We start from the raw sequence: 21,549 nt of genomic DNA, 5'->3' as shown, positions 1-21,549 counted from the left end.
GTGTATGGGTCCACATAGCCACTCTGAAGCATGAGCCTCTTAAAATGTGTCCTTGTTTTTCTTTCTAAGACCAATTAATGTAGGCAGTGAGCTTCTGTGGCTCCTTGTGACATAGTTTAGATCCTACCTCACAACTCTCTATTTGAAGGGAACAATGGAAGTCATCTTATTCCTTCGTCAGACTGGGTTATACCTAAACCATCCAACATCAGTATTTCTGGAGGTCAGGGTTATGGAGCGGGAGTGACAAGCATGGACAATAGCCTAGTTCTCTCAGGAGGTGTAAGTCCCTGACTTCCTAAGGTTAAACACAAGTATGTCTAGGGTTGGAAGATGAAAAACAGTGAAGGAACAGACCTGCCATGTGTTCTACAGCAGCTAGTCATTGCCCTATCTAAAGCCACAGTTGACTAAAAGCAAAGACCTTGTCATCATCACCCCCACCATCACCACTCACTATTCATGGAGAACAAACCTCATTCCTCTTTTCTCTGAGGATTATAACAGAAGTTACTCCACACTACAGAAATGAAAACTGTTTCCACTAGGCTATTCCAACTGTCCTGTGAGGCTGAGTTTTGGTATGACCTCGCCACCCAAAAGGAGTGCCTTCATTAAACCTTCACAACCAGATTTCTTCTGAGGGAGAAAAGTTCACATCACTATTTAAGAAATACAGAGTAATTGCTTACCCAAGATGAGACTGCGCCAGGAGAAGCACCACTCGAGACTCCCCCAGCCACTACACGCAGCTCCTAGGTCCTACTGAAGAGGCTTCCGCCAGCAGATGGTTAGTCTCAGCCAACCAAATATGCGTTCTGAGTAGCTGCAGACACACAAACAGGAACCTCTAAATCAAGTTCTCATTTCAGTCATCTGGCCTACTATCCAGATATTTTTTTTACATGTTTATTCTAAAAAGAGGTAGTCAATTCAATCCACTGACGAGAACTTCACATCCAGCCCCCACAAGATCTCTTGGGATCTCGATTCATCAGGAAAGAAATCAGTCTCCTACTAAAAAAAATATAATAAATTTAAGATTAACACAAAACATTGTTATATATTTAAACTACAACAATCTCTTCTCTTTTTTCTCCCAACTGTCAACTTACCACTAAACTTGTAGATGTCCTTTGGCCATATGAACATCAGCATTTCCAGACTACAGGTAGCAATTTTTTCCCCCAAGATTTCCTAGGGTGATTCAGACATCTTAGTTAAGAAGTCAAGGCTCTGACTAAAAGCAAAATAAAAGGGAATGATACTTTATTAAAATAATCTTAAAGAAAAAAAAAAAAAAAAAGTAGTCAAGTCTTCTGCAAGTAGTTCAGCTCATACCTTACCACTTCAATGTATGTGTTCTCAGCCTGCATGTCATCAGCCTGGCTGAGCTGGCTTGACTGACACATGGGCATGTTTGTGTTTTGGAACTGGTCCTGTGTCACTTGAAAGTTGTTGAATGCTGGCTCTTCTTAAAGACTAAGTTCTTGAGAAGTGGTAAGTTGGTAACTATATTCCCACCATGACTTATTTCAAGGTACAAAGAGTTTAGCTTGCAAAATTCCTAAAAAATATGTAGCCTGAGCTGGCTCCAGTACACCCCTAAATTTATGCAGATTCTTGCTGTGGTACAGCTCGGAGAGGAATGATTGCTTGATGGCGAAAACCACAAACCATCCCCCACTCTCTTGCATGACAGTTTTCATCTTATTTGTAGGTATATTGCAAAAAAAAAGTAGCCAGAAAGTGCAAAGAAGTTTATTAACTATGATGTGGTTAAGAATATCAAGAGTTACAGTGTCTGTACGTGACCCAACTTTGCATACCCACCCACAAAAAACTCAAGTGAAATACAATAACTAACAGCCCAGCAGCGCAACACTCCAACTCCAGTCAAAGGAAAGGAGCTGCCTTTTCTGGCAGCAAAGTTCGGAGCTGTGAACTTAAATGACAGGCTCGGTCCACTCACTCTTCTTCTTGAACTTCCCTGTGGAACCATAAGTGGGTGACACAGTAGAACATTTAGTTTCCTGATTTGAACTCCAGAATTTTTTTTCAACAGGGACAGGTGTGGTTCCCTCTTGAAGCACCAGTGTCCAGATTGAGAGCTGAAGAGAACTAAGATGTACCCCCAAGTAGCCTGAGGTTACATGACACATGAGAAATACAAAGCATTCTTTAAAGTTCATGCTTAGGAACAGAATTAAGAGCTCAATGTGTAAAACTCTTAAGGTCATGTCACCACAAATAGACACTGCAGCAGCCAAAGAAAAATTCTGGAAAACTTTTTACCCTTCTGTAGCTTTCAGGATGAAATTCCTCTTCTAGCCAACACTAGTGTCCACACAGTGTGATAAGAACTCAAGGAGCAGCAAAAAGAAACAGCGAAATAATAGCACCTTAGAAGATATTCAAACCATTGGTTTTAAAAAAACCTGTGTTCCTCTGTCCTTAAAGAAGTCTATGCCCAAACACTGCATGGTATGGCTTTGAAGGAAAAGCTATAATCCAGATCTGAATATAAGGGATGAAGAAAGAAAGTGATAGCAGCCTGTGACCATGATGTGGCCCATGCAGCAGACTAACTTACCAACTTACTCTTTTACCATGAAGGACTCTGTTGCTCGGTCATTTTTAAAAGGAAGCAAATCATGAACAAGGCTAAAAAATAACATGACTAAGTGTTCCACAGCACCATTTACCTAAAGCAGCAAGCATACCACACTGGATGAAGCCTTGTAAGATGGCTAAAAGGACAGAACCAGAGCTAGCCAAACTAGTTCCTCATTGCACGGCTTTAACTGAATTCCTTTCTCAGGGAGAAAAGGAGATACAAAAAGTCTGCCTCACAATTAATCTTTAGCTTCAATCCTCTCTGGCCCAAAAATATTTACCTTCATTGCTCAGAATATTTTCTTTCTTTGAGGCATCAAAATTGGTCTCACTAGTTTGGGCTCAGACAACCACAAATTTAACAAGTAGGCCAAGATAACCACTAGAAATACACACTGGGAGCTTGTTTTTGCTTCTTCTACATATTTATGTGACTAGAAGTCAATTGTAATCTCTGTTAACTAACCAGACCCTGTAACCTATGGACCAAGTTAACAAAAGAGGTGAGACCAAAATTCTTGGATCTTATAACCCAAATTTTAAAAATAGATCTTGGCAAAACACATAAAAGTGATTTATTTATAACATATACAGTGTATAATGCTATCATATGGAAATTCCCTGAGTCAACTAATGAAGAACCATGGGAAGGGACAAATCTGTTAAAATGGGATGAGGGGGATAAATTTTGTCTCTTACAATTGAGAAGTGAACTGTATCACTTTATTACAAAGGACTACACTGCAAATATTTTCTGACATATTTCTTAATAGTTTGTAGAAAATCCAATGTAAGTCAAAATTTGACAAAGATTGCTAAAGAGAAGGAGGAAGTCTATAAAAGGCATCTAGAAAACAAAAGGGAGAAGTCTAAATTATGCACAAACTCTCTTCCTTAGCCAAAATATTATGCAAGATCAGCTTGTAAATACCTCCATTTATGCAGATTTGGTGTGTTTTAGAAATCAAAAAGGTTTTGAAGAACAACACTGGTAAGAGAGATTTCCTTGCAAATTATTACTAAAATATTTTATATGTCCTCATTAAAAAGATTTTGAAGATTTCTTCTTGCCTCTAATCTGTAAAGTCAAGAAAGAAATCATATAGCAGCTACTGAAAGACAGTAAAGTAACAAACTCACCTAACAAAACAATAGAAATGAATCTTCTTGCTTCCTTCCCTCCCTCATAAATTAATGACCCTTTACTATTTTTAAAAACCCAGTTAAAACAAAGCTTTGACTCCTGGCCCTACTAGGGAATTTAGGGTTGTACACTTCAAGTCACCCAAATACAATTGATGGTGACATCATTAAACCAATGAATTTATGCTATATGCTAAGTCACAGCTGAAAATGTTCATGGAGCATAAAACAATACTTATCCCAAGCAAACATTTTATCTAGTAGTGCATCAGGAAGTTACAAGTTCCATTTCATTAAAAAAAAAAATTTGGCATCAACAGCATGGCCAACATTTAGAATTCTCCCTTAAATAAATGGAAGAAATCATGTAATACATTCAAGAGAAATTATCTTCAGGAAAAGAATTCCTTCCTTCAATTAGAATATAAGTTATTAGGAGTAGTAGTTATTAAGTCTCTTCTGAAAGTGTTTAAACAGTTTATAAATACAAAAAGAACATTTCTTCAATAAATAAATGGCTCTTTAACGGTGACTTTCAGAATCCTCCATCACTACTGTCCAAGCCAGCTCCACCTCTCTGAGAGGCTTTGGCTATCAGTGGGATGGCACATTTTCTGTCTTTAGGTGATTCTTCATGCAGACTTTCATCAGTATGTCTCTTCATAGTCTGAATCCTAGAGGGAAAAGTACAACAGTCATGATCAGTGTCTAAAATATAATGCCACAATCAGCATCAGGTCAACACCACACATTAGGGTCCCCCAAATGAAAGTCAGCTTGGGGGAAGGGAAGAGTACATGGTGTTGACTCAACACACTGAAATCCCCATAAAGCTTCACAGGACCTCAATACAACCAGGTCTATTAGACCAATTTCTGCTTTGAAATTCTAAGGGTTCCCTCCACATCACCAGATCATCAATAATCAATTCTCAGTTCTCATTTTACTTGACCTGACTCAGCAGCAACTGACACATTTAATTACTTTCTCTTCCTTGAAACACTTTCTTCATGTGGCTCCCAGGATATCCAACTCTCTTGGCTTTCCTCCTATCTCACAGTGTATTCTTTCTCAACATCCTTTACTAATTCTTCTCCAGCTCCCCAGTCTATATGCCTTGCTGCACTCCAGGGCTCATTCCTTTGATGTCTTTTCTGTACACACTCATTTCCTTGGTACAAAAATCTCCTAGTGAGTCTGCTAATTGACTCCTAAATATGCTTTCAGTCTAGATCTCTCTCCTGAATTCATACTTATATAGCCTATCGCCTATTCCACATCTCCATTTGCATGTTTAAAAATTATTACAAATTTAATACATCCAACTTCAGCTCCTGATCTTCATCCTAAAATCTATTCCACTCACAGACTGGGACTTGGAGGGTAAGATTTTTCTAATATGGAAAGAATACAAGTTCTTTGAGGGCAAGAACTGTCAGTTCTGTTTACTACTATTTCCTAAGTACCTCGAACCCTATCTGGCACATGACAGATATTCAATAACTGCAGGGTTAAATTAATGACTGAAATGTAGATAATAATTACATTAGCTTATTTTGTGATATCAAAATTTTCAAACCCCAAAGGATTAATATTAGATCCTTTCCAATGGTACCATTAGCCCTTCCCTCACCTCACCTATTATACTGAAGTATACCCAAGAGAAAGAAAGAACAATGCAATGAATAACTGGGCTGCAGTCACATAGCCAAGTGCTGAACTTGGCAATAAGTACAGAGAGGCTCAAGTTTAAATCCTGCAATGACAAGTATGCCTCATATTAGATCATAAGTTGCTTTTGACCTGTTTCCAACTCCACCACTTCAGCGAGTCTCTTCCTCCTACGATGCTGGGACAGCCCCAAAACCTATTAGTCACAGCAAGTGCTCAAAGGAAGAGGAATGACAGACATTTGAAAATTAAATCAAAATGTATGCTTCTCAACATGGGTGTTTCTAATTAGCAAAGGCATTAAGTCATTAAGAGGTTATCTTACTCCTTCCCTGGAAAAACTGAGGCTCTACAGAAAAGTTAAATTCAGGACTTTGGTGCCAAATTTCCCAGTATAACTTAGTGGGTGATGGGACCTGCGCCTTTCAGGATGTTCCCTGCCAGTCAGCAGAGGCTGCCTTACACAGTCCCTGCTCCAACCCAAGAGACCAAACTCATGAGATCGGACACAAAATAATGGTTAGAATTGGTAGGAGCTTTAGACCAAATGCTCTAGAGAAAGACCTGGATTCACATCTCACTCTAAACTGTCCTCTCCTTCCTCTAAGGGCAAAACAGGACAGCTACATATGAACAGTGAACATAAGAAATGGGCTTACCAGACACTCGGCGCACCGGACACAAAGCCGGGCCATACAGTCACCCTCCTCCTCCTGGTCAGTGCTGTAGGAAGAGGACAAACCCACAATGAGCAATCACCAGCCACAGTAGAGTGGAGCAGTTAAGACACAGATATTGAAGCCACACAGGGCTGGTTCTAAATTCCAGTTCTGCCACTTACTGGCACAGTGACTGGGTGAATTGCTTAAACTCCAGGAGCCTGTTTCCTCATCTCTAAAATGCAGGTATTATCATCTACTCTTAAAGGCTAGTGTTAAGACTAAATTTAAAAAAAAAAAAACATGAGTTTATACATGTACTCAGTAAAGAGTTGCTGGTAACCATCATTTATTGAGAAAGGCACTGAGCACTGACCATATAAAAGGCACTGTGCTAGGCTGGGGAGAAAGACATAATAAGACAAGGTCCTTAAGTAGCTCACTACCTCATAGGGATAAGAGACCTGTTAAAACTTAACAAGCATGTTCAACACAATACAATGAAGACTGTTTACTAATAGCGTTAAGCTTAAACTGCTGGGATAGCGAAGAGAGGGTGTGACTAGTTCTCCCCAGAGGACTCAGGGACACTTAAAAGAGGCGACTTTCAGCTGAAGCTGGGAGGATAAGGAAGGAGACTCAGGCTAACAAGAGAGGGGGAGGGGGACTCCAGGTAAGAGAAAAGCACATGGGAAGAAAGAGATTTGAACAAGTATATATGTTTAGAGAAGAAAATAAACTCTCTGCAACTGGAATGTGAAGCAAATGAGAAGAAATGGCAGAAAACAATAAACAATGTGACGAGGGTTAGATCATAAGAGGTCATGTTGAACCACGTGTAGAAGTAGGCATTTTTGTATTTTACTAAGAGCTCTTTATCTTTTCTCGGGGGAGGCGGGGACAATAAAGATTCCTAATAAAGGGCACCCTCTCTCCCGTTAAATAAATGCATATAGCATAAAAAAATAAATAAATGTATATGGCTACCTCGTCAAGGTGAGAATTCACTCCTCAGGTTAGGAGCCCCTGATATGAACAACAGAGAATGAACAGTGTCTTTATGTAGGCTTCCATTACCTTTTTCTTTAGCAAATTTATTTCAAGGGAAAACACTGGATTATTTATGCCTACATGTTTGATAAACACTTTTGAGAAGTACAGTCCAATTAGCCACAATTTAGAGAATCTGTTGATGTAAAGTAGATGTTGCTTTTAATTTACATTGCTTTTGCCCTCCAAGACTATTTTGAATACCTCTCTCACTGCTCAGGCATTTTTTTGTTGGGAGACATCAACTCAGTAGCAAAAACAACTGGATTTTCCTATTAATTTGAAAGGAAAGACACAACCACTGGAGAGTTCATCTTCAGAGCCATAGGACTGTGCAACCTGACAGCCAAAGCAGGAGACTAGGAACATATATCAAACCTTCATTCTCTCTCTCTGAATTAACATCAAGAAAATCTCACTTTCAATCTTTCCTCTAGTACCCTGGGCAGAATTAGCCTCCTTCAAATTAGGAAACTTCACCAGCGGAACTAAACTTGGCCTGGAAGAGAGGACATTATGGACACAGGTCCACAAAGCAGGACTCTGAGTGGACAGGATCCTCAGTCCAGACTCCAGCTGAACTTACTCATCTGAAACCTCAATGGATGACTTCTTGTAGCCAGACTTGCTCCTCTTCGTCAGCCCTGCGGACCTCCTCCCCATTCGCACCAACAGTAGAACCACCACCACAGCCGAGGGGATGAACACGAGAATGGAAAGAAGGGTGACAGAGGACAGCATGGTTCCAAAACCTAAAGGAGGTCAAAAAACAAAAAAAAGTAACAAGAAACACATGCAAAAGTGTTTCCTTTCACATGAGATAGGTTTTTACTTTTGCTTATATTCTGATGACCCAAGGAATAAATTCATTGCAGAAAAAGTAGAAAATATGCAAAAGTACAGGTATGTAAAATTCTACCCACAATTCCACAAGCTAGGGTTAGAACATTGCTATCTACCCCTTCGATGTTCTTTCTAAGAAACCTATGAGCTATTGTCTTTAAGAGATGGAGAAGGAAAAAATGATGAAGAGGAGGGGAAAAAGTGAAAAGTTGGAGAAGAAGAGGGGAAGAAAGGAAGGGAGGAGGAAGAATGGAATAAAAAAGACAGTCCTGAGAAATACTTGAGAGAGAAGTTATCTCTAATGAAGCATATCATAGTGGTGTGTCTCTCATTCTTTGATTTAAAGCCAGTAAGGACTGGAATGACTGACCCTCAGTCACCAGAGGATAACGTAGGAAAAAAGGCCAGTCCTTAGCCTATTCCCTTCCTATTTCACATTGAAAGGAAACTGCTGCTCTTTGCAACATGAAAGATGGGAGATCCCCTTAGAGGGGATACCCTTTCAAGACACAGGCAAGAACACAGGTCTCATAACCTAGGAAGCCAGAATGACTTCTATTTCATATAGATAGCTATCCTCCCTTCATTCAGGGATTTGCCACCCAATCCACAAGACCCTGGTCAACCACAGTTAATATAAAAAATAATGAGAATGAAAAACCATGACATGTTTGATGAACAGCTTTAATTTGAAAAATATAGATAAAGATTTTCACCCTAATAGTTGATTCAGGATGACAGAATGTTCCCATAGTCAACTGGCTTACAAAGATGAAGTCGCTTGGTTATTATCGATCTCTCCAGAAAGCACCATAGCAGTCACAGAGCACTGCAAGAAGTGTGGTGGCTGGAAGCTTACCCCTTTCTGTGACTGTTAGCTCTGTCACAGGAATATTATGGTGCACGTCAGGGGGGTTCTTCACAGCACAGCTGAATGTCCCGTTGTCCTTTGTGGTGAGGCTGCTTATGCTTATGGATGCATCCCCTTTGTATACATCTCCGACCCAGGAAATTCGATCCCGAAATGTGCCTGCTGTGGTTGGATACTGGAAAGACTGATAGTGAAAAATCTAAGAAAATGACACCATGAGAAAAAAAGTTAATATGGAAAATGTAAAGCTAAAAGGTCCAAAATAAAATACACATGTAAAATGGGCTTTCTCAGTTGAGCATTTATGCTTTAACCATCCTGCTAAAGGACAGGTTAATAACTATTATCAAAAAAGACCTGATGAAAGTGTTCTAGGTTTGAACTTTCAAACCTCTTCTAAATTCTCCCTGAAATTCTAAAGCAGTATTTCTCACTTGGGGGCAAATTTGCCTTCGAGAAGACATTTGGCAATATCTGGAGACATTTTTGCATGTCACAATACTTGCTGGCATTTAGTGGGTAGAGGCCAAGAATATTGCTAAAAGTCTACAGCGCAGAGAACAGCCCCCCACAAAAATGATCAGGCTCAAAGTGTCAACCACGCCAATACTGAGAAACCCTATTCTAAAGTAGCATCTAACACATGTGTGGGATTTTATAGTTCACAAACAACGTCCACAAATTTATTCATTTAACCTCATAACAGTGCTAAACTACATGGTATTGTTACTCTGAATTTACAGAAAAAGAAACAAGGTCATAAAGAAAAAAAACTAAGTGAGCTAAAAAGGTACAGTATGCATGAGTGGGAAAGGAGAGGCTTTTGTTTATTCTTAAAATCACCTTCTCAAATAAAAACCTTAAACAAATGCATGACCAGTATTCAACGAATATATGTTAAATTAAGTGAAGCTACTTCAGATTGATGATCAGACACTGACTTTGTCACCAGAGGCACATAATTATATCTGGTGGCAGGTCAGGCAGGTATTGCCACACCACAGGCTCCTCTCTCTGTTGTGCAAGATTGAAGGCTTTCCTCTTTCTTTGTTTACTCGGTACCCCAAATTTTACAACCACTGAATTACCCAATTTTGACAACTTCCCAGAGAAGACGCTGAATCACTTATTGGTTCATTTACTTGTGCATTCATTCAACAAATATTTATTTCACAGCTGCTATGTGCTAGGCACCACATCCAGCAAAAGGATGCAGTGAGAGCAAACAGGCACAGTACCTGCTCTCACCGAATTTACAGTCCAGGGAGAAATACAGAAATTAAGAAATAATATATGTGATGAGGATGTCAAGAGGAAGAAAAGAGTATCTACCACTGATGACCAGCATTTATATAAAAAGGTCTGAAGGTCAAAACAAGATATGCTTTGTATGATCAAGATCACTCCAACTCCTAATTTCCAAGCTAAAGTAGTAATATTCAAATCATTGCTATAAATTAGTCTGGCAGAATCCTAATGGGCTGTGTCTTTAAAGAATCACTAACTCTTACTCTAGGTAAATCTGCAGAGTTTCTGATCAGTCTCACAGAGAACGGCACCACACAAGCGCAGCTGTTTGCATTTAAGCTTTCTGACCTAGGAAGATTCCCATTGTTTGCTCTGTCCTACTTTTGGCCAAGAAGGCAGGGCCAAATAAGATCTCTCACAGTTCCCCAAACCACAGTGAACCAATTTAAGTCTAAAGAAAAAGGAAGCCGAACTGCAGCCTAGCTTCCTTCGCCTGAGCCAGGTACCTAACTCCAAGTGAAATGACATTCACCACTGGCTCCCAAAACAAATTCAAAGTTTATACATTAAAAATCAAAGAGAAACTTTTTCCAATAAAAAAAAAAAAACAAATCAACAAATTGGGGATACTTCAAAAATACATTCTCACCTGGTAGGATATTCACATTCTCAAAGCATCTACCCTGAGCTAAGGAAACTGCTGGAAACATAAAGACAAAGGATTGTTGACAGCACTGCAATCTTCTATTAGACATCTGCAATGTGATCTGAACCACGAAGTCTATTTTAGTGTGTGATTAAAGTATATTGCTTCTGATATTGTAAGGCCGTCTATCACCAGCAGCATCTGTCATCAATACAAAGTGCCACCACTTCCTTCAAAAGGAGCTATATAAATCAGGGCAGATGCAGAGTCACTAGAAGAGGATGCCAAGCTAAATCTAGGACAGATCTACAAACAGATAAACCCGCCCACCAAGATAACTTCACCTGACAGGAAACAAGCAGCTTTGAGAGAAATGGACCTACAGAACTTTTCTATGCAATAATCCTGGCGGTGCCCTTCTTTGCAGCTCAAATTTGTAAATGAAGCCATGACACAATGCAAAAAGAAACAAGAAAGGGAAAAGAAAGTAAACCACATTTCCTCAGAGCTTCTGACAGTTTTTTTCCTAGAACGTATTTATAAGATTCTTATGTAAAGAATAAAAAGCCCTACAAAACTAAACGAATGTGGTACCAGGTAGAAGCTTATCCCTTTCTATAATATTTAAGTAGAAGCTCATCTTCTAGCCTAAGGTGAGCCGGTCTAAGATGTGCCTGTGACTTGAAATAAAGGAATCTCAGTGCTGTTGACCACAAAACGTTCAAAGAAATATCCTTAAAAATATGCACTTACTGACATGAAAACACTGATTCGAAAAGACACCTGCACCCCCTTGTTTATTTCTGTTTTATTTACAATAGGAAAGACATAGAATCAACCCAAATGACCAAAAGTAGATGACTGGATTAAAAAGATGTGGTATATATACACAATGGAATATTACTCAGCAATCAAAAAGATAAATCCATGCCTTTTGCAGCAACATGGATGGACCTGGAAGGGATCATGCTTAGTGAAATAAGCCAGAAAGAAAAAGAAAAATACCAGATTGCTTCACTCATATAGCAGGAGCATAATGGACCAGGCGAGAAAATAATAATAAACAACTATATACCAGAGACATTTTACAGGGGTGGAGTGGGGAATGGGATCAGAAATGGAGTGGAGGGAGGGAAGTGCACTAGAGTATGGTGATGGCACATGGGTAATTTGGTGATGGGAAGCCCACGGGGATTACAACTGAGATGGGAAAAGGCACAAATGATGTAAAAATAAACTATTATAATAAAAAATTATTTTAAGTATTTTACTACCCCCCAAAAAAATATGCACTTACTGACTCTGTGCGACTACTGCTGGGAGGTCGGTATGTCCAGTCTATTGTGAGCTTGTCAGTGACAGACGAAGTGGACTTGAAGGTGCATCTCAACTTGACCTTTTCTCCAACATAACCCCGGACATTGGCATCCACTTTAATTTCCAAGGAAAGGACGACAGAAACACCTAATCAAAGCAAGGCCAGACATTTAAACGCACTCATTTGGGTGGGATATATGGAGATACTATTTATCATTTTTAGGGTTCTCTTCAAAAACCATAGCAATAAATATCTTCTCAGGCCAACCCAAAAGGATGAGGAATGGTTACCTGAATTAATCAAGGGTAGTATTTTTGTCAGTTTACAATATTAAATCATAGAATGAATGTTTGGATAAAAATTTTAAACCTTGTCACACCAGCATTTTTCCAAATACACATCTATGATCAAATCAAGCACAAAGAAGCAGGTCAACCCACAGCAGACTAAAAGGCAACACCACCCACTGCTCCAACATACATGCCCTCTGGGAACACGGCAGCTGAGGACTTACCCCAAGGATGGCACGGTTGTAACCTGAAGCCACCATTGCCTCCACCACTAACAAAAGGAGAATAGGAAACTGTTTCATGGAATATCATAGAGCTGCCTCCAGGTTCTACCTAGTTTGTTTTGTTTTGTTTCCTTTCTTACCGCTGGTTAATGAATATGCATGCATCAAAAGTAAATCATGGGAGAGGGAGGGGGTGGAGGGGAGGAGTGAGGAGCACAGGGACTGTGGTGATGGTGCACAGCACACTGGGGGAGGAAATTCCATGGGGTCTACACCTGGGGTGGGGAGTAAACATTGTTTAACATGGACAATGATGTAAAATACATTTAAATAAGTAAATACAAATTTTAAAAAAGTAAATCATGGGAGTTACAGTGGAATACATTCTAAAGAGGTATGAATACATGTCATTTTTAAACTCTCTAGTTTTTCAAAATCATCTTACATAGCCAAATCTGACACCCACAAAAGAGTGGCACTTTCTTCTCATCAATCCCCTCTGCTTTCTTAGAACAGTGACTATCCTTTGCCAGGTGGCCATTTTTTCACTGCCATAAGCAGTGAAGGGGGACATCCAGCAATCCAAAGGCAAACAGAGCTGCGAGTTTTCCGAAGAGCAAGCAAACCCAACAACATGGTAAAAGCCAGCAGTCCCAGTGGTAAAGGATGCAAATGCCAGTCCTTTCGCTTGCTGCCTCTGGTCTTAAACTACTTACTTTTCTTCTTCATGATGGGAATGATAATAACAGCACGTAAGTCCTTATCTTAGAAGCTCACTGTTAGGAGTAAATGAGTTAAAACATGGACAACACAGAAAAGAATCTACCCCACAGTAAGTGCCAGATGCATGCCATTACTGCCACCTCTTCAGTGCAGCCTCCACGTTCAACCCTTCCTCACCCACACAGCTGAGTCATCGGTTCTGCTGCCTTCACCTCTGCCTACTGTCCATCATTGTCCTTGCTCCTATCTAGACAATCTAGTCTGTTCACATTCCTATTGAAAGGAGGAGACCAAGACTGAGTTCACAACTCTAATAAGAACTTGACCCATGCCAAAGATTAGGACTGCTCCTGGCTCATCCAGAGGATGTGTCCTGACTGTCTTCAGTACACTCATCATTTCTTCTGTGCCTCTGCAATTGCTGGTCCTCTTCCCAGAAAGCATCCACCTCTCAGTCTGCTCCCTCTGAAGTCCTCATTTCTGACCCAATGTTCTCTTCACTCAAGAAGCAGGCTCTGAACAACAGGTGGAAATGAGTAGCTTCTACAATCTCCTCAAGCCCCATCCCTTTATCCTAAAATATAAGTACACTTGAGAAATTTTAGAGTATAGATTTAGAATTACAACTGGATTTGAGTTCAAGTCTATCTATTTCTAGTTATGAGGTCTTGATCACAGTTACCTAACCTGTTCAAGTTTCAGTTTCCTCACTTGGTAAATGAGAATAATAATAATAACTAGTTCACTGAATCACTGTGAGGATCTGATAAGATTAAGTAAGAGAATACATAAAATGCTCAGCATCACACCTAAACTAAAAACTTTCAATAAAGTTAGCTATTATTAAAATGAGCAGTGACAAATATTTAAAAATCTTCAATTATTCTCTATTGGCTATAGCATAAAATCTAAATAATGATAATCTATCCCCCAAAGTCTGTTACTCCACCTACCTACCCATCCCACCACCCTCTTCACCGGAGCCAGGACAATCTGTCATTCCTAAATTTACGATGTGTTTTCATGCCACTGTCTTTCTTTGAGCATGACTTACCTGAAAAGTTCTCCCCGTTCCTACCAACCCTACATGGCATGTTCCCAATATACCGTATTTGCCACCATTCACACTTTCAAAACGCAGCTTAAATGTCAGCTCTTTGTGGCCCTCCCTGGTGGCGCAGCGTGTTAAAGCACAGCACTAAGAAACTAAAGTCACTTCCGAACGAGATAGATCCCTGCCTGCCCCAAGGTGACCACATGGCGTGGCAGACCTCTCCAGACCTCTCCTGACCCCCCGCTGTTCCCCTCAGCAGAGTACTTAGTCGATCTGCCTGTTCTGCTCCCTGCTCTGTCTCTGGTGAATCCTCTTACCGCCCCTGCACCTCTGGCCTGTATCCCAGTTCGGTATGCATAAATAAATCTTTAAAAAAAAAAAAGTCAGCTCTTTGTGCTGCAACCATATTACTACTTCTCTTTCAGTTCCTTGACTGATTCCTGCCCAAGTGCCCTAATACACTTCATTGCTTTGGTGTTCCCAGAACAGCACATAATGCTACTCGAGCACACGTACCACTGATTACATTCAATTTCTAAAGACTGTTTTGACTATTAAGTGAAGTAACTTGAGGGCAAAAATTTAGAGGGAAGTGAGCAAGCAGAGAGTCTGAGAGAATGAGGTGGACAGGTCATTAAAAGTCCTAGTAGAGAAATGAAGTGTGTCCATTGGTACCCACTCACTTCCTTGCCCCCTTTTTACAGCATACTTAATATTCTTAAGGTTCCACCACTCTCTCATTGCACCCACTTAGGAAAAGTTCAGTTCTAGATAGCCACTCCTACACTGTGTCTGGTGTATGTTAAAAGAGAAAAGCATACAACTTTAAGGTAGTTAAATAATTCATTAATTCGACCCACAGTGGAACCCTAATGGGGTATGATAACCCTTTCACTGGCCTTGGTCAGCTCTTCTTTCTGACTTCTCAAACATTTGTCTTTCTCTTTCATCCTCTATGCAATCTCTAGGCCTCTCATTCTCAGAAGACAATGTCTCTTCTTCTTCAAGAAACTTGAGGCTGCACAACCTGGCCAGTCACACACCTTCCTGCTTTGCCTCTCCTCCCCTAGTCTCCAGTCTGAAAGGGTGTAGTATTCCTGGTTCTCTGCAAAGCCAACCCCTTCTTCTCTGCCCTGGATTCCTCCCCTCCACACCTTGCTCCAGCAGAAAAACCCTCTCCACTATCCTTAATCTCTCCCTTTAGAGAGGGTCTCTCTCTCTCTCTCTCCTCAATCTCTAAACACATAAATGCCTCTCCCATCCTTAAAAAACAAATAATACAACAAAGCTAACAATCTTTCCTTAATCCTGCATTACTTCTTACTACTAGTCACTGCCCTCTCCTTCCTTCCTAAGTCAAATCTGTGAGAAAGTAGTCTACACTTGTCATTTTTATTCCCTCCCTTTTCCCACTCACTTTGGCAACCCCACAGAAGAATATGGACTTTACTATCACTTCTGGTAGAAAGCATCATGTCTTAAAACAGACAAATCCAAGGGATAAAAACTCCAATGAGTCATTTTCTACCCTGACTTTTCTAAATCTCTGATACTGTGACTGCTTGCTTCTTGACTTTTGCTATCCCAAGTGCTCCACGATAAGACTCTCACTCATTCATTCTTCAAACGTGTTTATTGAGCATGTTTTGCGCCACCCTTTGAGCCTGGGATCAAATGTGAGCAAAACAAATGCATTCTCTGTCTTAGAGTCTAAAACACAGTGTAAGTTTGAAACATTAGTCAAATAATCGCCAGGACAAATGTATAATTACAAACTCTGATAGGTATTATGAATGAAAGGAAGAGAGTGACTATAATAACTGCACCTGTTATTGTAGGGGAGCATTGTGGTTACTGAAAGTGCTCTGAAAAAGTTACTTTTAAGCTACGTTCAGAAGGAAGTATAATAAGGATAGGATGCAGAGGGCACAGCATGTAGAGAAACAGCATGTGCAAAGTTTCTGGGCCAGGAATGAACACAGTCAATGAACTGAAAGGAAGCAGTATGACTGCAACACAGAGAGCAAACATGGGAGAAAAGAAGATGAGGCGAGGAGCTAAACAGGAATCTAATGGGAAGAATACTTAATTGTGGTATTCAGTGGGAAGAGACATGATGAAGTTGGCATTTTTAAAAGATCACTCTAAGGAAGTCACTTAGGAGTCGAGAGTAAATTGGAGATTATTTAGGAAGCTACTAATCAAATGAGAAATAAGGGAAGCTTGAACTAATTTGTTGGCAGTGGAGATGGAAAGAACTAAGAAGATAACAATATTCACAAGGTAAAATCAGCAACAATTCATGCTAGATGAGATGCAGAATGTTAGGGAGAGGGAGCCTTAGTGTTACCACTTGTGAATCAAAGGAGAAGAAAAAAATACCAGACTTGGCATGGAAGAACATGAATTTGATTTAAGTTTAAGGTGCCTCTGATATGCCCCAGGGATAATAGCAAGAGAGCAGCAGGTTTAGGACAGAGGTTAGCAAACTATGAGCCCATGGGCCAAATCCAACACACAATGTCTTTGTGTAAAGTTCTACTAGAACGCAGTCATGTTCATGCATGCATACACTGCTTATGACTCCTTTGGTACTACTCCCAAAGAGCTGAGTAATTAATTACAACTATGTGGCCCACAAAGCCTAAAAAAAAAACCACCACAATGCCCTTACAAAAGTTTGCTGACAATGGTTTAAAGCAAAGAAGAAATATGAGTTAGAGCTACAAATCTGAATGTCCTTAGTGTCCCTCCAAACAACTCTAACACCATCTGTGGTATATACACACACACAAACTCCACATTTTTATAGTTTCTATCAAATACCTTTCTAAGGCTCCTCCTTTCCTATCATCCCTTAAACAATGGTGTCCTTTAGCGTGTCACCCTTAACCCATAGTTCTTCATTCAACATTTTCCACTTAAATCCTACCAACTTTTATAGGTTTAGTAGCTTCTAGTAAACCAAAAACTCCCCAATCTATAGTGTTAGCCATGACTTATCTGAGTGGCCAAATGTTACTAGATATGCTGACCTGAATCGGCAAGAATCACTTTTCACAGACATGAAAGTGAACACAGTGAACTTTTTTATTTTTGTCTTCAACTCGATATTCATTAACGATACCTTGGTTTTCTTCGACTATCCACTCTTGCCCACATTGTGCATGAGTTTGGAGGAAGATAACTCTATCAAGTTAGGAAATAGTACCATCAGTTGATATTTTGAAAAACCTATGGGCCACTTTCAAAGAAACTCTCCTCAGGATCAAGGAAATCAACAAATACACAAAGCCTTTACCAGCCCCAGACCTGAAGGAACAGAGGGAGGAAATAATGTGACCACAGCTGGTAAGATCTGGAGCTGACACCTGACAGGAGAGGGAACAGAAAAGAAAGACCCTGATGTTTTCTCTTCTTGCCCTTCAATTTTCTGGCAATGTCTTCCATTGGCCACACCTAACTGGAAGTCAGAGGAAGGCTTCGGGAAGAGACTAGCTATCCGGGGTCTAAAATACATAGAAGGGAAGTGGGTGGATTTGGTGGGAGAGGCGCCAACTAATAGCTAAAACTCCTCCTGACTCTAAGGGGTGATCCTATCTGAACTAAATCCATTATTACATGCAGAGGTGTGCTGGTGAGCAGCTAGGGGAAAGCTCAAATATGTAGGGTTTGTTAAGTTCCATTATGGCTACTTTCAAGGCAAAGTCTCTGAGTTAGGAAGAAATGTGCATAACTTCTGGAGAGCCATAGTCGCTCCTTTTAGCATACCATTCTCCTGACCAAAGAGGTATGCTAAACCAACCAAATGGGTTTCAAAAACTTTGCTTGGGAAGTTATTTAATGCCTCTGTGCCTTTTTTTATGTCCCTATGTCTGGAATCTTCCTTACTTCCTATCACTAACTTTTATTTTTCTTTCAAGATTTAAATTTGGGTACTCCTGGGACATATTCTGTGTATCTTCATGGCAGATTAAGGGTGCCTTTACTGTACTTCACTGGCTTCTAATGCATTTCTCTGTTAGTACTAGATTCTAAAATTATCTATTAACTTTTCTGCCTTATGGAAATAGCCTAGCACATTGTAGATGCTCAGTAATGATTTATTCATCTGAACCAAACAAAACAAATCTCTTTTAGCACAACAAAAAATTGCTACAAAATACACATTAAAATTGTGTGTTCTGGGCAAATTTTTAGTTACTGAATTATAGTGAGTAAACCAAGTTACTTACCTCCCAACTTCTTCCTTTTATATATTTGAAGTCCAAATTCATAAGCATAGTTTTGCCACAAAGGTATCAATATTTAGTCACTTCACTAAAATATAAACTCTGGGTAAGTGGGTCGGTCTTAAATAGTTACAGAAAAGTAGGACCCACGGATGAACTAATGTACACTGTCACACATCAGGACAGGAAGAAGGGATAATGACTGAACCAAGCACAGGGAAGACTCCTGAAGAGCCAGTGATATTCTATACCCCGATTTAGGTGCTGGTTACCCAGGTAAATTCAGTTTCTGAAATTTCATTAAGCGGTGCACTTACATATCTGCACTTTTTTCACATATAGTATACTGAAATCAAGTGTTTTAAAAATCAATGGATATAAGATAATTTATCTCCTCCACTCAAAAAATAAGAAAAGTATCTAGCCAAAGTTACATGTATGTAGAAATGCTCATTCTAGGTTTAATGTTCTTATGGCTATTTATCTTCACTGAATAAAAAAAAAATGTTCTTGCAAGTAAAAGCAACCAATTATAGACATATTCATAATTAACAAGTTTTTTTCCAATCTTTAAAAAAATCACAATAGAAAAATCACATTTAAATAGAGGTCATTTTATACATATAAGAAATGTGGGAACCATGGCAAAACTCCCAATACATACACCCAATTCTCCAAAATATAAATCTGTCAACTTTGGTTCATAAAATTGCATGCTTAAGTGGATCTTCAGGCTGCCTCATCTACTGTTTCTGCATATTTAGACAACTGATATAGCAAGACCACATTATTAACTTAGAGAGAATTCAAACAAGCTGGTAATTGAATGGGTTCTATCTTTGATGAGCAAATAAACACTTAAGAAAAATCGGTCTAGTATCCAACAGATTCAAGACAAAAGTAAGACACCAAAAAATGAACCTCAAAAACATGCTAAGTGAAAGAAGCTATTCACAAAGAAACACATATTGCATGATTCCATTTATCATAGGCAAATCCACAGCAATAAATTGTAGATTAATGTTTATCAGGGGTGAGGGAAGAGAGGGATGGAGAGTGATTATTAATAGGTATTAAGTTTCTAATTTGGGGTGATGAAAATTAATTGTGGAAATTATTGTGCAATCCTGTGAATATACTAAAAAACACTTAATTACTTAATAAATTACTTTATTTATTTAAAAGCCAAGGGTAAACAGTCAAACAAATACACAGATCCTAAAATCAACTTTTAATGTTTGAATATTTGGTCTGAATTTGATGGATGCTTTTCAATGTGAAATGGCACCATTATATTTAGATCTCTCTCCTAGGACAATATTTGAACTCTGTGTGAGAGAGAAAGAGAGAAAAACCAGGTTATTTTAGAGTGACAGTAGATCATCCTAACCATTAGATTGCAAAAGAATTTAGCTGAAAAACTGGACACTTGGGATGACACAAACAGCTGGGAGGGAACCAGGGAGTGGGCTAGTAGAATGGGTATTAGTCACCAACTAAATGAAAACTTCCCGGCTTTACCTGCTGAGATTTAGACAACACAAACCTTTGTGTTAAAGATCTCCTTTCGAAATTCCTATTACCCACAGGGAAATTTTAAATTGTATGAAGGAAACAACTCACTCCAGTGCTAGTCCTACTAAATTATGACTTCTCAGGAAGGCACATACACAACACAGAACATAATTACATTCTAAAATGCAGATAATTGTGCTGGAATGAAACATAGCAATTCGAAAGTTGCAAGCAAGCAACATTTGTCCAAATTTTAAGGATGTCCTAGAAATGCTACTACTTAATATATTAAAATTTGAGTTAATAGGCCCTTCCTAAAAAAAAAATTTTTAAAGTTACTAACGTACAAGCTTCTTTCTCAACAAGTCTATTATAATAAAATCACAGCACATCCTTTCTGTGACTAACAAAGGTTTATTTATTTCATAGATTCTAACATCTACAAAAATGAAATCAACAGTGATGATTTTCTTGACTGGGACAAACTGAGTTGAAAAGTCCTTTCCTAATCAGGGAACACAACCCAAAAAACCACAGCAGAGTCAACCACTGATCTCTCCGTCACAAGATAGCGCCCTTCGGGGTTCTAACAAGGGATGCCAACCACCAAAACCTAGGCACACGAGGTTGTCGCACTACCAGAGGCTCACGAAAGTACAGACAAAACTACCAACCCTCCTCAAAATGTCGTGATAAACGCCAAATCCTGACGAGCCCTCCTACCCCAGAAACTTTGTGGGGGCTTTCCTGAGACAACCCCTACACACACCCGGAACCGGAAAAGCGACGATCTTCCCGAAGCCCCCGGCCGGAAGTTGGGCAAAGCCAGCTGTGTACTCACCCTGGAAAAACAAGACACCCAGCAGGGGGAACAGAGCACAGCCACAACCTCTAGTCGCTCCGCTCTGCTGCATCCCGACAGCTCTCCGGGTGCCTGCACACCTTGTTTACAGCTCCCGGTAACCGCACAGGTAACGCCGGAAGTGACGCGGGAGGGAGCACGCGAGGAGACTTAAAAGGACGATTCCCAAGTTGCCATGGGAACATGGCTTCATTCCAGAGCCGCACCTGGGATTGCTCACTGACTGGCGATTCTTTAGTTCACGTAGGCATTATTTTCTTTTGCTTGAAAATGATGCAAACAACAGACTTTTCGAAATTTTCAAATTTATTTTTATGGAACTCTGCAGTCTTGATTCTGACCCTATTCCAGATTATTTTATTTGAATGTTCTCAAAATATATAAATATATAAATTTGGAATTCAGAGAGACCTAGATCATACAGGATATTTCAATGTATAAATATGTATTATGCCTTCCTGATTAATTTGTACCTCGTTTTTGGTTCCTTTGTGTGTGGACCTACTACGGCATCAGCTCAGTATCTACTTGAATAGGAGTGTTTAATAAATTGTTTTAAAATAACAATGGTGAGGGCCCTCCCT

The 21,549-nt window shown here is 39.6% G+C and overlaps 1 protein-coding gene across 2 annotated transcripts; it reads right to left on the bottom strand.

Moving 5' to 3' along the window:
- Window positions 1-1,758: 1,758 nt before the first annotated feature.
- MPZL3 (myelin protein zero-like 3) lies at window positions 1,759-21,073 on the bottom strand. 2 transcript variants are annotated; one of them, XM_004689215.2, is made up of 6 exons: window positions 20,945-21,073; window positions 12,045-12,211; window positions 8,842-9,052; window positions 7,726-7,891; window positions 6,090-6,153; window positions 1,759-4,433 (listed from the first exon to the last, which is right to left on the bottom strand). In XM_004689215.2, the coding sequence occupies exons 1-6, from the start codon at window positions 21,015-21,017 to the stop codon at window positions 4,407-4,409; spliced, it is 708 nt and encodes a 235-aa protein (XP_004689272.1). In that variant the 5' UTR covers window positions 21,018-21,073; the 3' UTR covers window positions 1,759-4,406. The 2 variants fall into 2 exon arrangements, with proteins under 2 accessions (XP_004689272.1, XP_012584831.1); XM_012729377.1 differs by having other exon boundaries at window positions 8,842-9,028; window positions 20,945-21,063.
- Window positions 21,074-21,549: the final 476 nt, after the last annotated feature.

The sequence above is a fragment of the Condylura cristata genome, unplaced genomic scaffold (genome assembly GCF_000260355.1).
Source record: "Condylura cristata isolate star-nosed mole 26May11 unplaced genomic scaffold, ConCri1.0 scaffold00025, whole genome shotgun sequence".
Lineage (NCBI taxonomy): Eukaryota > Metazoa > Chordata > Mammalia > Eulipotyphla > Talpidae > Condylura > Condylura cristata.
This window is presented reverse-complemented; position numbering and strand designations above follow the sequence as displayed.

Excerpts from the sequence above, each read along its gene's own strand:
- MPZL3 (XM_004689215.2), bottom strand. The coding sequence starts at position 21,017 with ATGCAGCAGAGCGGAGCGACTAGAGGTTGTGGCTGTGCTCTGTTCCCC. Across the intron at positions 7,892-8,841 it reads GCTAACAGTCACAGAAAGGG|GTTTTGGAACCATGCTGTCC; the intron begins GTAAGCTTCCAG and ends GACCTCCTTTAG. Across the intron at positions 4,434-6,089 it reads TCCGGTGCGCCGAGTGTCTG|GATTCAGACTATGAAGAGAC; the intron begins GTAAGCCCATTT and ends TTTTCCCTCTAG.